Source organism: Pseudophryne corroboree, chromosome 6 (assembly GCF_028390025.1).
Source record: "Pseudophryne corroboree isolate aPseCor3 chromosome 6, aPseCor3.hap2, whole genome shotgun sequence".
In the NCBI taxonomy this organism is placed as follows: Eukaryota; Metazoa; Chordata; class Amphibia; order Anura; family Myobatrachidae; genus Pseudophryne; species Pseudophryne corroboree.
Genome location: NC_086449.1, coordinates 423,335,425 through 423,351,966, shown reverse-complemented (window position 1 = coordinate 423,351,966; position 16,542 = coordinate 423,335,425). Strand labels below are relative to the sequence as shown.

The 16,542-nt window shown below is 43.6% G+C and overlaps 1 protein-coding gene across 4 annotated transcripts in view; it reads right to left on the bottom strand.

Annotated features, from left to right (window-relative positions):
- The window catches only part of GSAP (gamma-secretase activating protein), a 233,463-nt gene that overhangs the window by 48,995 nt on the left and 167,926 nt on the right, over positions 1-16,542 (bottom strand). For 3 of the 4 annotated variants that reach the window (XM_063926992.1, XM_063926990.1, XM_063926991.1), the window contains 4 exons: positions 13,261-13,343; positions 7,633-7,686; positions 185-313; positions 47-105 (listed from right to left, as the gene is read on the bottom strand). In XM_063926992.1, the coding sequence (XP_063783062.1) occupies positions 47-105; positions 185-313; positions 7,633-7,686; positions 13,261-13,343 (325 nt within the window). The remainder of the gene's footprint in view (positions 1-46; positions 106-184; positions 314-7,632; positions 7,687-13,260; positions 13,344-16,542) is intronic. The other variant, XM_063926993.1, reaches the window with a different exon arrangement.

Here is a 16,542-nt window from a genome sequence, read left to right as displayed (position 1 = left end):
CCTGAATGTCATGGAGGTTCCATGAAATAGTAGCAATATAACTCACCTCTTAGCATTATCAAGTACATTACGCTGATAAACATAATTTCTCTTTTCATTGGTATCCTGCAATTAGATTGGAAAAATTAACTGTTTAATATAGTCTTTGCTTTTGTAAGTAGCAGTGTAATGAAGCATTTCTTACCACCTGAGAAATCAGTTTGCACCAATCCCTTCTCTGCAAGTTGTTACTGTAAATAAAACTTTGTTGGGCAAGTTTCATGTATTCCAGCTCAGAGTGAAATTTTTCCCAACTTCCTTTAAATTTTCCTATCTGTTCAGGAGATATAAAAATTATACATAATATATAGTAAACAGGATGAGACCTGGCTACAAAACTATTTTAAATGTGTATTTTAGGGTAGGTGTATCCTTAGCTATAATCAGTATGGGGGCGAGTGATAAGAGGGGATTTTTTAGATTACTATATGTTGTCATGGACTCTTCCCCCCCACTGTGAGGCTGAATTGGCAGCTTTGACTACTTGTTGTTCTGCTTTCCTTGAGATAATTTAAAAAAGATACCACAAAACAGTCCAGAGCATCATTTAAACTTGCTATGCAGTCTATTAATGAAAAAAAGTGCACTAAATCAGGCACAAACGCCTGCTCTTGGCGGAGATTGTATCTATCCCTATTTAACAATCCAGGCAACTGGGCAAAGGATGGGAACACAATTTATTGCCCATATACCAGGTACAATGATAAGAAATTTATTACTACCTGTCAACTTATTGCTAGCGTCATCGCAGAATGGCCATAGGTAAGGCACTGGAGCACAAAAATACTTACTAAAATTAAAATTAAAAAAAAAAATAAGATTTTACTCACCGGTAAATCTATTTCTCGTAGTCCGTAGTGGATGCTGGGGACTCCGTAAGGACCATGGGGAATAGACGGGCTCCGCAGGAGACTGGGCACTCTAAGAAAGATTTAGTACTACTGGTGTGCACTGGCTCCTCCCTCTATGCCCCTCCTCCAGACCTCAGTTAAGGAAACTGTGCCCGGAAGAGCTGACATTACTAGGAAAGGATTTTGGAATCCAGGGTAAGACTCATACCAGCCACACCAATCACACCGTATAACTTGTGATAAACTTACCCAGTCAACAGTATGAACAACAACAGAGCATCAACATTGGATGCCCACATAACATAACATAACCCTTTATTAAGCAATAACTATGTACACGTATTGCAGAAAGTCCGCACTTGGGACGGGCGCCCAGCATCCACTACGGACTACGAGAAATAGATTTACCGGTGAGTAAAATCTTATTTTCTCTAACGTCCTAGTGGATGCTGGGGACTCCGTAAGGACCATGGGGATTATACCAAAGCTCCCAAACGGGCGGGAGAGTGCGGATGACTCTGCAGCACCGAATGGGCAAACACAAGGACCTCCTCAGCCAGGGTATCAAACTTGTAGAACTTAGCAAATGTGTTTGTACCCGACCAAGTAGCTGCTCGGCAAAGCTGTAATGCCGAGACCCCTCGGGCAGCCGCCCAAGAAGAGCCCACTTTCCTTGTGGAATGGGCTTTCACTGATTTTGGATTCGGCAAACCAGCCGCAGAATGAGCCTGCTGAATCGTGCAACAGATCCAGCGAGCAATGGTTTGCTTTGAAGCAGGAGCACCCAGCTTGTTGGATGCATACAGGATAAACAGCAAGTCAGTCTTCCTGACTCCAGCCGTCCTGGCTACATAGATCTTCAAAGCCCTGAATACATCAAGCAACTTGGAATCCTCCAAGTCACGAGTAGCCGCAGGCACCACAATAGGTTGGTTCATATGAAAAGATGACACCACCTTCGGCAGAAATTGCGGACGAGTCCGTAATTCTGCCCTGTCCATATGGAAAACCAGATAGGGGCTTTTACATGACAAAGCCGCCAATTCTGACACACGCCTAGCCGAAGCTAAGGCCAATAGCATGACCACCTTCCACATGAGATACTTTAGCTCCACGGTCTTAAGTGGCTCAAACCAGTGGGATTTCAGGAAACCCAACACCACGTTGCGATCCCAAGGTGCCACTGGTGGCACAAAAGGTGGCTGAATATGCAGCACTCCCTTTACAAACGTCTGAACTTCAGGAAGAGAAGCCAGTTCCTTTTGAAAGAAAATGGATAGGGCCGAAATCTGGACCTTTATGGACCCCAACTTCAGGCCCATAGTCACTCCAGACTGTAGGAAGTGCAGGAACCGGCCCAGCTGGAATTCCTCTGTAGGGGCCTTCCTGGCCTCACACCAGGCAACATATTTTCGCCATATACGGTGATAGTGTCTTGCTGTATAGTCCTTCCTAGCCTTTATCAGCGTAGGAATAACTTCCTCCGGAATGCCTTTTTCCGCTAGGATCCTGCGTTCAACCGCCACGCCGTCAAACGCAGCCGCGGTAAGTCTTGGAACGGACAGGGCCCCTGTTGCAACAGGTCCTGTCTGAGAGGCAGAGGCCATGGGTCCTCTGCGAGCATTTCTTGCAGTTCCAGGTACCAAGTCCTTCTTGGCCAATCCGGAACAATGAGTATTGTTCTCACTCCTCTTTTTCTTACGATTCTCAGCACCTTGGGTATGAGAGGAAGAGGAGGAAACACATAGACCGACTGGAACACCCACGGTGTTACCAGTGCGTCCACAGCTATCGCCTGAGGGTCTCTTGACCTGGCGCAATACCTTTGTAGCTTTTTGTTGAGACGGGACGCCATCATGTCTTCCTGTGGCAGTTCCCATCGATTTGTAATCTGAGTGAAGACTTCGTGATGAAGTCCCCACTCTCCCGGGTGGAGGTCGTGCCTGCTGAGGAAGTCTGCTTCCCAGTTGTCCACTCCCGGAATGAACACTGCTGACAGTGCTTGCACGTGATTCTCCACCCAACGAAGAATCCTGGTGGCTTCCGCCATCGCCACTCTGCTTCTTGTGCCGCCCTGGCGGTTTACATGAGCCACTGCGGTGATGTTGTCTGACTGAATCAGCACCGGTTGGTTGCGAAGCAGAGGCTCTGCTTGACTCAGGGCGTTGTATATGGCCCTTAGTTCCAGGATATTTATGTGCAGACAAGCCTCCTGACTTGACCACAACCCTTGGAAGTTTCTTCCCTGAGTGACTGCCCCCCACCCTCGGAGGCTCGCATCCGTGGTCACCGGGACCCAGTCCTGTATGCCGAACCTGCGGCCCTCGAGAAGGTGAGCACTCTGTAGCCACCACAGAAGAGACACCCTGGCCCTCAGGGACAGGGTGATCAGCCGATGCATCTGAAGATGCGATCCGGACCACTTGTCCAACAGATCCCACTGAAAGATCCTTGCATGGAACCTGCCGAAGAGAATGGCTTCGTATGATGCCACCATCTTTCCCAGGACTCGCGTGCAGCGATGCACCGACACCTGTTTCGGTTTTAAGAGGTCTCTGACTAGAGTCACGAGCTCCTGAGCCTTCTCCGCCGGGAGAAACACCTTCTTCTGGTCTGTGTCCAGAAAAGGCAGACGCGTTGTAGGAATCAGCTGCGACTTTGGGATATTCAGAATCCAGCCGTGCTGTTGCAACACTTCCTGAGAGTGTGCTACGCTAATCAGCAACTGCTCTCTGGACCTCGCCTTTATGAGGAGATCTTCCAAGTATGGGATAATTGTGACTCCTTGCTTTCGAAGGAGCACCATCATTTCCGCCATTACCTTGGTAAATATTCTCGGTGCCGTGGAGAGCCGAAACGGCAACGTCTGGAATTGGTAATGACAGTCCTGTACCACAAATCTGAGGTACTCCTGATGAGGTGGATAAATGGGGACATGCAAGTAAGCATCCTTGATGTCCAGAGACACCATAAAATCCCCCTCTTCCAGGCTTGCAATGACCGCTCTGAGCGATTCCATTTTGAACTTGAATCTTTTCAGATAAATGTTCAGGGACTTTAAATTCAATATGGGTCTGACCGAACCGTCCGGTTTCGGTACCACAAACATTGTGGAATAGTATCCTCTTCCTTGTTGAAGGAGGGGAACCTTTACCACCACCTGCTGGAGATATAACTTGTGAATTGCCGCTAACACTACTTCCCGTTCCATAGGGGAAGCTGGCAGGGCCGATTTGAGGTAACGGTGAGGGGGCATCACTTCGAATTCCAGCTTGTATCCCTGAGACACAATCTGTATAGCCCAGGGATCCACCTGTGAGTGAACCCACTGGTGGCTGAAATTTCGGAGACGCGCCCCCACCGCTCCTGGCTCCTGCGGAGCCCCAGCGTCATGCGGTGGATTTAGTGGAAGCCGGGGAGGACTTCTGTTCCTGGGAACTAGCTGTATGATGCAGCTTCTTTCCTCTACCCCTGCCTCTGGCAAGAAAGGACGCACCTCTGACCTTCTTGCTTCTTTGTGATCGAAAGGACTGCATTTGGTAATACGGTGCTTTCTTAGGCTGTGAGGGAATATATGGCAAAAAATTTGACTTCCCAGCTGTAGCTGTGGAAACTAGGTCCGAGAGACCGTCCCCAAACAATTCCTCACCCTTGTAAGGTAAAACCTCCATGTGCTTTTTGGCGTCGGCATCACCTATCCATTGCCGAGTCCACAGGACCCTTCTGGCAGAAATAGACATTGCATTTATTCTAGAGCCCAGTAGGCAAATGTCCCTCTGGGCATCCCTCATATATATAGGACAGCGTCTTTTATATGCCCCAGGGTCAGTAAAATGGTATCCTTGTCTAAGGTATCCAGTTCCTCAGACAGATTATCTGTCCATGCTGCTACAGCACTACACATCCAGGCCGACGCAATTGCCGGCCTCAGTAGAGTACCTGAATGTGTATAAACAGACTTCAGGATACTTTCCTGCTTCCTATCTGCAGGATCCTTTTGGGCGGCCATATCCTGTGACGGCAGGGCCACCTTCTTAGATAAGCGTGTCAGAGCTTTATCTACCCTAGGGGAGGATTCCCAGCGCATCCTGTCCGTTGGCGGGAAAGGGTACGCCATAAGTAACCTTTTGGAAATCAGCACTTTCCTATCGGGGGAATCCCACGCTTTTTCACATAATTCATTTAACTCATGTGAAGGGGGAAAAGTCACCTCTTGCTTTTTCTCCCCATACATATAAACCCTCTTGTCAGGGACAGGGTTTACCTCTGATATGTGCAATACATCCTTCATTGCTATAATCATGTAGCGGATGGCTTTAGCCATTTTAGGCTGCAATTTTGCATCATCGTCATCGACATTGGAGTCAGAATCCGTGTCGATATCTGTGTCAACAATTTTGGATAGTAGGCGCTTCTGAGACCCTGACGGCCTCTGCGCTGTAGGATCAGGCATGGGCTGAGACCCCGACTGTCCCAAGGCATCAGCTTTATCCAACCTTTTATGCAAGGAGTTTACATTATCATTTAACACCTTCCACATATCCATCCAATCAGGTGTCGGCGCCGTCGGCGGAGACACGTCATTCATCTGCACTTGCTCTGCCTCCACATAGCCCTCTTCGTCAAACATGTCGACACACGCGTACCGACACACCACACACACAGGGGATGCTCTATATGAGGACAGGACCCCCACAAGGCCTTTTGGAGAGACAGAGAGAGAGTATGCCAGCACACACCCCAGCTCTATATGACCCAGGAATCACACAGTAACTTAGTGTTTACCCAGTAGCTGCTATATATATGATTAATGCGCTAAATTTATGTGCCCCCCCCCCTCTCTTTTTACCCTCTTTCTACATTGAGTCTGCAGGGGAGAGCCTGGGGAGCTTCCTCTCAGCGGAGCTGTGGAGAGAAAATGGCGCTGGTGAGTGCTGAGGAAGAAGGCCCCGCCCCCTCAGCGGCGGGCTTCTTTCCCGCGATTTTGTGTAAAATTAATGGCGGGGTCTCATGCATATTACAGTGTCCAACTGTATATATGCTGCTTTTGCCAGGAGGTACTTAATTGCTGCCCAGGGCGCCCCCCCCCTGCTCCCTACAGTGACCGGAGTGTGTGGGTTAGTGTGGGCGCAATGGCGCACAGCTGCAGTGCTGTGCGCTACCTCATATGAAGACAGGCATCTTCTGCCGCTGATTTTGACGTCTTCTTGCATCAACCCGCCGGCTTCTGTCTTCTGGCTCTGCGAGGGGGACGGCGGCGCGGCTCCGGGAACGGACGACCAAGGTTAGGTTCCTGTGTTCGATCCCTCTGGAGCTAATGGTGTCCAGTAGCCTAAGAAGCGCAACATAGCCGCAGTTAGTAGGTTTGCTTCTCTCCCCTCAGTCCCACGTAGCAGAGAGTCTGTTGCCAGCAGAAGCTCTCTGAAAATAAAAAAACTAACTAAAATACTTTCTTATTAGCAAGCTCAGGAGAGCTCACTAAAATGCACCCAGCTCTGTCCGGGCACAGATTCTAACGGAGGTCTGGAGGAGGGGCATAGACGGAGGAGCCAGTGCACACCAGTAGTACTAAATCTTTCTTAGAGTGCCCAGTCTCCTGCGGAGCCCGTCTATTCCCCATGGTCCTTACGGAGTCCCCAGCATCCACTAGGACGTTAGAGAAATATTATATTTTAAAACTCAATTTAAATAAAAACAAAACACAAAATATAAAAAAACTTTTTTATATTCAGTGTAACTGTTCCTGGAAGTCCAAGTCTGGGCTTCCAGCGCAGTGCACATGAAGGAGCCAGCAATGCAGGGTCACGCAGGCACAGAAAGGGGGCATGATAGGCAGTCATACCCCCAAAATGTGCACCACAGGGGTAGTGGCCTCACGCATCATGAAGACTGCCCACTTTTCACACTCGCACGTAAAATGTCCCGACCCTGGGATCCTGGCAGTCAAAATACTGATGTAGGAATCCAGACACTGCTCGGAATGCCGGCGCCGCCACCCGAATGAGATCAAATCCAGAACGAGTGGCTGCCGGACCGCTGGAGAGGTAAGCCGTGGGTGGTGGGGTGTGATGGAGGTTAGGTTTAGGCTGCAGGAAGGGGGAGTGGATGTAGGTTTAGGCACCACCAAGGATGGTTAGTGTTAGGCTGCGATAAGGGAGGGATAGGGTTAGCATAATTACCCAACCCCTGTCGGGATTCTAACCACTGGTCGGTATTCTCGCTGCCGGCATCACAACCGACGGCATTTCAGCCCCAACCCCTGACCCTCAATGTTGGGAGGTATGCATAAGTAAATAAAAGCACAATTAAACACCACACCGTCTTAGTAAGGGGCCCAAACTTTGTCTATTTTCCTTTTGTAAAATCACACATTAAAATCATACTTGAAAAACCTGAACCCTTTTCTGTTTGGTACATGCCGAGGGCACAAGGTTATTTGATACATTCAAACACCTGACATGAAAAAATTCTTCCCACTTCCTACTACTTCAGACACTATACCTAATGCTGGCCCACACACACTACACCAGAAGCTGTCCAATAAATAAAATATATGGTAAAAAGCCAAAGGAAATCAATTGGCTAATTAAAAAGCCTGTTGATAAATCTGTCAAGAAGATGAGCACTATCAGCTTGTGTGGACCAGATAGATATTCATATTGGATGATATTAATTTATGTGTGGTGGTCTTAAGGTATCAGACACTCTGATCATGCAGTGATACCAATAGTTAAGGCCTTACCTTCAGGATAGGCATATCTGTAATGTCTGTTGTACATGTCACACCATCTATGTTCTTCATATACATGATTAACAAAAACACAAAAGCAGTGGATTAATATTATGCACTTGTGGACAGACACATAGAATGTTTTCCGTGTATGAAAACATTTGATATTTCTTTGTCAATCTATTATTCTTTTAAAAACCATACATGGTCAAAGTATCCCTATACAAATGAATGGAGTGTGTGGCTTTATTTGGCTTGTGCCAGAATAGATTGTGAAGTACAATTTATTGATACATTCCTACTGATACTTTATATTATGACATGACTATATATATCAGTATAGCATTTTGCTTTATATTTTGAGGTCTCTGCTCAGTTGTCTTGTCACATTATGGGCAGAGTCTGAAAGTTTAGCAAGTACTATATTGTGTGTAGTTGTGCACCTCTCACAATGTGTTTGAAGTCCTATAATGATTTTTGGCCTATCATATTTGAGAAAGCAGTAAGCAGGATGCGATCAGTGAATGCTATACATAGCAATATAGACGAACTGGACAAAATAAAATTATTTTCTTCCCTACCGCAGAATATTTACACATGTCAAAGAAATCTTTTATACATATTCAGTTAGGAAACTGTTATGCACACCAGTGCCTGCAGGAATGTACTGGTGTTTGAACTGTTATACACACCAGTGCCTGCAGGAATGTACTGGTGTCTGAACAGAGAGGGATGCAAAACAAATGAACTCACAGACAGACTGGGAAATATGACATAACGTACACAGAAGGTGATAGGGTAACAAAACCAACACAGAGTGAACAGAGAAGCCCAGAGGCTAAGAAACTGGGTGTCTCCTTAGTATTAGAAATGCTCAGATGGAAAAAGCAAGATGTTGTGTTTTAATACGTAGAGAACCCGAAATGCTGTTGCTAAGGGCAACAGCAAAACCCTAAAGGGTTACCAACGGGTGTGGCAGTAAACTCCTTGGTCAGAGATGGAATAATAGACACAAGGAGAGTCTCCACAATCCTAATTCTCACTTGCAGGGCCCAGGTTCAGCTTACTGCCACTAAACTGACACATGGACGCCCTGCACAGTGAGAGAGGATTATGCAGGCAGGTCTGAAAGTACAGCCACAAACCTGCTGGGTTCACAGAATAGCAAAAGAACCTCAGCAGGCTAAACGACTGACTCCAGTCTTACTGCTAGGTCTGGATTGGCAGAGTGTAGTACCAAATGCCCAGGCCTATTTGCAGTAAGCAACAACAAAATACAAAGCTACACAGTACTGGCTAACTTTCAGGAACTGACTAACCAACAAAGATTCAGCAGCATCTGCTTAACCTGAGAAGAGGCCTTATAAAGCAGGTGCTGTCCACACCCCCCTCAGACCTCACAGACTGTGAGCACAAAAACCAGCACCGGATCCCATGCCTGTAACCACTGCACAGCAAAAGACCCGAACCGGAGTATCAGCTGCGCTCAGGTTACTCCGCTAGCACTTGTCTCCCGGTTGCCATGACGACGTGGCAGCACAGGGCAGGAGACCCTAACAGAAACAGACAGTCTTAATTGCACTAATGAGGCTCCTCCATCCAGAATAATAAGACATATATGCCCTACTGAAAAGGGTAACTGTGCAACTGCTCCTCTAGACCAGTGGTTCTCAAACTCGGTCCTCAGGACCCCACACAGTGCCTGTTTTGCAGGTAACCCAGCAAGTGCACAGGTGTATTAATTACTCACCGACACATTTTAAAAGGTCCACAGGTGGAGTTAATTATGTCACTTGTGATTTTGTGAGGATACCTACAAAACATGCACCGTGTGGGGTCCTGAGGACCGAGTTTGAGAACCTGTGCTCTAGACACTATGCAGTTATATTCTACCATCCCTGTAATGGCTAAGGGGGCTCACCAATTACTATGCAATTATATTCTACCATCCCTATAATGGCTAAGGGGGCTCACCAATTACTATGCGGTTATATTCTACCATCCCTGTAATTGCTAAGGGGGCTCACCAATTACTATGCGGTTATATTCTACCATCCCTGTAATGGCTAAGGGGGCTCACCAATTACTATGCGGTTATATTCTACCATCCCTGTAATGGCTAAGGGGGCTCACCAATTACTATGCCGTTATATTCTACTATCCCTGTAATGGCTAAGGGGGCTCACCAATTACTATGCGGTTATATTCTACCATCCCTGTAATGGCTAAGGGGGCTCACCAATTACTATGCGGTTATATTCTACCATCCCTGTAATGGCTACGGGGGCTCACCAATTACTATGCAGTTATATTCTACCATCCCTGTAATAGCTAAGGGGGCTCACCAATTACTATGCCGTTATATTCTACCATCCCTGCAATGGCTAAGGGGGCTCACCAATTACTATGCCGTTATATTCTACCATCCCTGCAATGGCTAAGGGGGCTCACCAATTACTATGCCGTTATATTCTACCATCCCTGCAATGGCTAAGGGGGCTCACCAATTACTATGCCGTTATATTCTACCATCCCTGCAATGGCTAAGGGGGCTCACCAATTACTATGCAGTTATATTCTACCATCCCTGTAACGGCTAAGGGGGCTCACCAATTACTATGCAGTTATATTCTACCATCCCTGTAACGGCTAAGGGGGCTCACCAATTACTATGCCGTTATATTCTACCATCCCTGTAATGGCTAAGGGGGCTCACCAATTACTATGCAGGTATATTCTACCATCCCTGTAATGGCTAAGGGGGCTCACCAATTACTATGCCGTTATATTCTACCATCCCTGTAATGGCTAAGGGGGCTCACCAATTACTATGCCGTTATATTCTACCATCCCTGTAATGGCTAAGGGAGCTCACCAATAAGCCAGTAGTTCTCACTGCCAGTCCTGTATTAAGGATAACGGGCAGTGCTTTGGGGGGAAACCTCTCCCACATCCAGATTTAATAATCGTTCCAAAATGCTGCTGACAGTATGTGAGATCGCGCTGTTACAGATACACAAATGCTTTTCTTTTCTTTCTGCTTTCCTGGCTTATTTCCCCGCCTCAGTGACTTTTAGAAAGACATAGACCTACAACCTGAGTGCCTTCTTACTACCTTCCCAGCATTCATGTAACTAATACTTACAGTACGTATTTTATAACTAAATACCCACATAAGTAGCATTTTAAAGCCAATGTCAACTTTAATTTTCATATGGACTGAGGTGATATCATTCAGCTACAGGTTGAGACTATCATATCCGAAATGCTTGGGACCAGTAGCATTTCGGATTCTGGATTTTAATGGTTTTCGGGATATCATTTACAGTGGGTCCAGCAGGTGTTGCAGGGGGTTCCATGGGGGATGGCTTGTCCAGCAGTGTGGAGGAGCTTTATATGCAGTTTCCAGTGAGGGAATGGCTGCAAAGTAGTAGTAGAGAGGTCAAAGAGAATGAGCAGGCAGAAGTGGTCACTGGATTTGGCACCAAGAAGGTCTTTACTAGTGAGGGCAGTTTCAGTACAGTGGAGAGGACGAAAGCCTGAAGTGGGTCAGGCAGGGAAGGAAACGTAGGAAAGAAAAGAGATAGGGTAACTGTAGACAATCCATTCAAGGATGTTGGAAGGAAAGGAGAGAAAAGAGATGGGGTGGTAATTAGAGTATTAGAATCAAGGTTGAGTTTTTTTATGAATGGGATACAAAAGAGCATGCTTGAATGCAAAGTGTCTGATGAGAGATAAAGGCAAGATGGCAACAAACAATAGGAGAGAGGGAGCAGAGGAGTTGGGAGGGTATATGATCAAGGGTGAAGATGGCAGGGAGGAAAACCAGATTGGTGCCGTGACTTCATCCCAAAAAACTGGGGAGAAGAAAATCTGACTGATGGAATGGGAGAGGGTGGGGCAAAGAGGGTCTGGTGGGAGGTGATGTCCTGATTGATGGATTCAATTTTGGATTGTGTTTATAAGTTAAAAGTGGCTACAGTGGCATGGTTGCATAAAAATTGGATTAAAAAAAAATCCGATCGGATTTAAATCAGTTTTTATTGATTTAAATCAGAATTTTTTGGGAGCTAAATAAGATTTTTTTGAATTAACTTTTTTTTTAAGTAAATTGTTTAATTTTAGATGTTTACACCTTCAGTAACAAAATGAACACAGTAATAGAATAGATACACACTAAACAGTTGCATCAAGAAGTACAATTAGGCTCTGAATTTCACTCAATCAGTTGTTTGAGTCTGAGTCAAACATGTGCATGTCTTTGTCCACGTCCTCACGTTTGTGCCCAACAGAAAAGGCTCTGTAGCATGCAACCAGCTTCGCTGCTTTTTCATTTCCCAATCTGTTGCGTGTTTTGGATTGTACAAAACCGTACGTTGAAAAAATCCTTTCAATTCCTGCACTTGATGAAAACTGCGGTGAACATCATGCTTCAGAAGATTTACTACAGAAATGTGTGTAACTGAAGCTGAGCTGCGTAGGACATCCACCAGGCTAGTGGAGATCATTGGCGTAAAGTGTCCACTTCAAACATATATGGTGCAAATGCTTTCATGGATGCACGAATGTTGATGATGACCGGCATAATTTGACGATTATTGACATGAGCATGCTCTATGGCAGTCTCAATTTCAGCAGGACTAAGCTTTTTTCCCTTGTACCAGGATCAAGTAGATTAGCCAGCAAGTGTTCATCTGTGAGTTCAATTTTAGCTCTTGCCTTTGCCATCTTTACTACATTGCTGTGTAGTTCAATCTCTTCAAGATCATCCAACAGGTTCTTCCACACTTGTATGACCTCACTGACTGTGCAATTGCGTCTTTGTGCACGATCCAGGGCTACAGCTACAGGTTTCAGTCGAGCCGAATAATCTTCAGCACTCAGCTTAATACCAAAGTTATTAACTTTGTTAATAACGTCTTGTGGGATATCATCTTTGTTTTCATCATATACTCTAACACGAATGGGACAGTTTTTCAGAAAGGACTTCAAACAGTCTGCCATAGTATTCCAGCGTACGTCACTTGGTAGTATATACTTGGTAGAATCTCCTATACACCATCCATTATTCTCCCCAACTGAGCTAAAAAAAAATATATATATATAAAAAAGGACTGCCCCCACCTACACATCTCTCTCTTTCTAAGCAAAAGTTGTAGTTTTTTTTTAAATTTTGATGTAAATCATGATTTAATCATTTGATCTAAATCATTGATTTAATCATTTGATTAAAATCGTGCAACCCTGTAAAGTGGGTCTAGAGCTTGCCGTTAATGTGGCAATAGCATTTATTAACCAAGCCACATCGTTGCTGACATGTAGGTCGACATTTCTAAAAACAAAAGAGATTTTAAATCTATTAATGAACTAGCTTCTTCAAGATCAAGTGAAACTAAATCTCGGCATTCAGTTAAATAGGTTATATCAAAGCCCAGAAGGTGACTATTAATTTTAGGATGTTACAATAGAAAAGTACAAATCTAATTTGGAGTCTTTACTGACACAAACAAACATTACAAAATTACAAAGTAAATACATTTTAGGAAAATAATGAGGTACATCAGAAAATCACACTGTCATCACCGATAAAATCTCTAAAACCGTTATTCTTAAAATATAGCTATTTTCACACCAATTTACCTTATTCCAAGAAGGCACTGATGTATATGGCAACAGTTTATCCAGATAAACGGTCTCTAAACTCAGGCTCTTGTGCAAAGAAGCTATAAAAAAGGCATAATGCGAATAAAGTAATTATTGTATAACAAATGACACCCATGTAAAGGATGAATCAGAATGGAAAACTTGTTCTTTTAAGAATTTGTTTTTTGAAAGATTAATATTAGATGTTAATTTGCTGGTGTATACATATTCACTGCCCCCAGAATACAAGTTATTTATTGGCAATTTATTGCAAAAAGAGTTGTACACTTATATAAAGAAACCCTTTTATATGTAACTTGTTGAAAACTATCGTTTTAGTTTTTTCCCCCCAGTATATATACATAAACAGACCTGAATAATTTACATACTGTATATAATAATGACCAATAGTGAAGAATAAAGTCTTCACAATTATGAACAACAGGTTTATGAGGGGTATCAAATTAGCCGCAGTAAATAATTGGTTCACATTCACTTGCCTCAAGCAGGCGAAGCCATGTCCATGATAAATGACTATTTTTGCCACGATAAGTGCAGTGAAAATACATAGAAAAATAAAATATGGAGATTTTCACTTAACTAGCGCTATATGTGGACTCTTCTTTTATTCCAGGTCATTCCTTCTTAATATCCAGATCAGTTTGGCATATAAAATAGAAGATTTTTTGTATAGTGTAATGCCGTTTTAATTAACAATGACACAATGACATAACACAACAATTAAACAAGGATAAAACAAATGAACTTTGCAACATATATTTTTGGGTCAAAATTATTTAGCCAAATCCCCTAAAGAGGCAAGTGAGGCAATGTGCATTTACCAGAATTATAGGGAACTGTGGTTTAAGACAGTCCCTAACAGCGCATGTGTCCCGTAATGGGTGTTCCGGACCAGCCCATCCACTGCACGGATCTTTGTTGCTGTATCCTGGATAAGTACTCCCTCCTCACTGGCGTCTTGGGTGGGAAACCCTGGTCCGGAACACCCATTACGGGACACATGCGCTGTTAGGGACTGTCTTAAACCACAGTTCCCTATAATTCTGGTAAATGCACATTGCCTCACTTGCCTCTTTAGGGGATTTGGCTAAATAATTTTGACCCAAAAATATATGTTGCAAAGTTCATTTGTTTTATCCTTGTTTAATTGTTGTGTTATGTCATTGTGTCATTGTTAATTAAAACGGCATTACACTATACAAAAAATCTTCTATTTTATATGCCAAACTGATCTGGATATTAAGAAGGAATGACCTGGAATAAAAGAAGAGTCCACATATAGCGCTAGTTAAGTGAAAATCTCCATATTTTATTTTTCTTTACACTTGTGGTGAGGGTTTAAGGAACCTCATAGGAGAAAAACACTTTTTTTAGCTGCTGGTTTGCGCACTGATCAGTTCTCTATAATCCATTTCGTTTCAGTGAAAATACATGTCTGCAGCTATTCGCGGACTCTATGTATTTTCGCGACAAAAAACAGGGCAATGTAATTGAATACCGGTGAAAAAACATTGCTAAAATAAAAATTACGAAAACTCCTCATTTCCAGCGGCATTATCACAGCTAATTGGATACCTCCCTATGACAGAACAGCAAATTAGTAATAACAAACACAAAAAAGAAACAAATATAATGAAAATACAAACACAGGTGACAGTGGAGCAGTGATCACTACCACTCTCAAAATTAAAGCAGCCAAAATTCCCCAAACAATATATGGAAGCTATTAAAGAGAGGGGTGGAAGGTGGAGGAAAAGGTGGGGGGCAAAACAAAAAGTAGGGGTGGGGTGTAGATGCAACAATAATAATTAAACTAATCAGAAGAATAAGAAGAACCAAAGAACAGGTCATATGAGAGTGAAAAAGTAATTAAACCATACCTCCCAACATTATGACCTATTCCAGGAGGTACAAAATGCTCTGCACCTGGACTTGCTTCTTAATTTAGGATTGCCATCACCTCCGGTAAAATGCCATTCTTTTTATCAATTAGCTAGTTCAGCACATGTGATAGCACTTGTACAAGTAATAAGAGGGAAATCCAGGTGCAGAGCATTTTGTCCCTTATGGAATTGGTCCTATTGGGAAGTTTGATTAAACCTTTAAACTGAAGAGTCTAGCTGTCGGTAATGCAACCAACTAGTAGGTACAAAAACCTTCAATATACAGTAGTTGCATGGGTTTCCGTAGCCAGACTATATGTAATAAGATACCATTTCTTACAGAACGCAAGAACACCTGTTTCTAGAACTGGAAATGCTGCACTTCTATTCATGTACATTAAATTGAAAAGCAATTGCCTAACCTCTACCATTAATGGGGAAGTAAAGGAGATCCATTTATGCAAGATGAATTTATGAGCCAATGTAGCTACCACTAACCACCATGGGCGGACAAATGCAGTTGAGACAAGAGGAAATTTAGGCAACCTGGAGCCAAAGTTACATAACATGGCTATAAAGTCAGCACCTAAATAAAGGTGAAGGGATTGGATAACAAAACTACAATTTTGTACCAGAATCTTGTTATTTTACAACCGGTCGAGAAATCATGGAAAAAGAAACTTGTTCTCTTTTGCATTTCAGACAATAGTCAGGTCCATCAAGTATAGCGTTCACCCATTGTGCTTGAGAGACATAGGCTCTAGTTATTAATTTTAAGTGGATTTCTTGGGAGTTGAGCTGAGTGTAGAAGATGATATCTAATTAGTTGCCTATGGGTTTGCAAGAGACAGTATATACCTCTTTCCACTAAGAAACACTTGAGTCAGAAACATTTCATTATCTGTACTAAGAAGGTTAGTTTTGTTTTTACAATGTATTTATTTCTTTTTTTCAAACTGCAAAAGGTCCATCTTCATGATAATCATTAACACAGGTCATTGCTCATGGGGTAGAGGACTACCAGCAGATATGATGCATGACAAGCGTACCTGCAGCTGTTTCTACCTATAACTAAAGTGCAAGCACATAAACTTGCCCTTACCTTAATTTGCCTAAGTTCAAACGCCCTTTCCCTCCACTGTTCTGCCTCCCAAGACAAACAGGAGAAAGGAAAATTATACACATTTTTTTGTGCACATGTATAGTAAAAATGATAGTTTATTCTACAGAACAGACCTGTGCCATTCTCTAAATGAGCTCCTACAGATGTGTCCTCCCCCATTGTTGGTGCAGTCACATTAAACAGCCCTTCTATTTGTGAGTGATTTTAATAACGTCAAAAGTCTAGTATATTTTTTCCTGGAAAACACTGTAC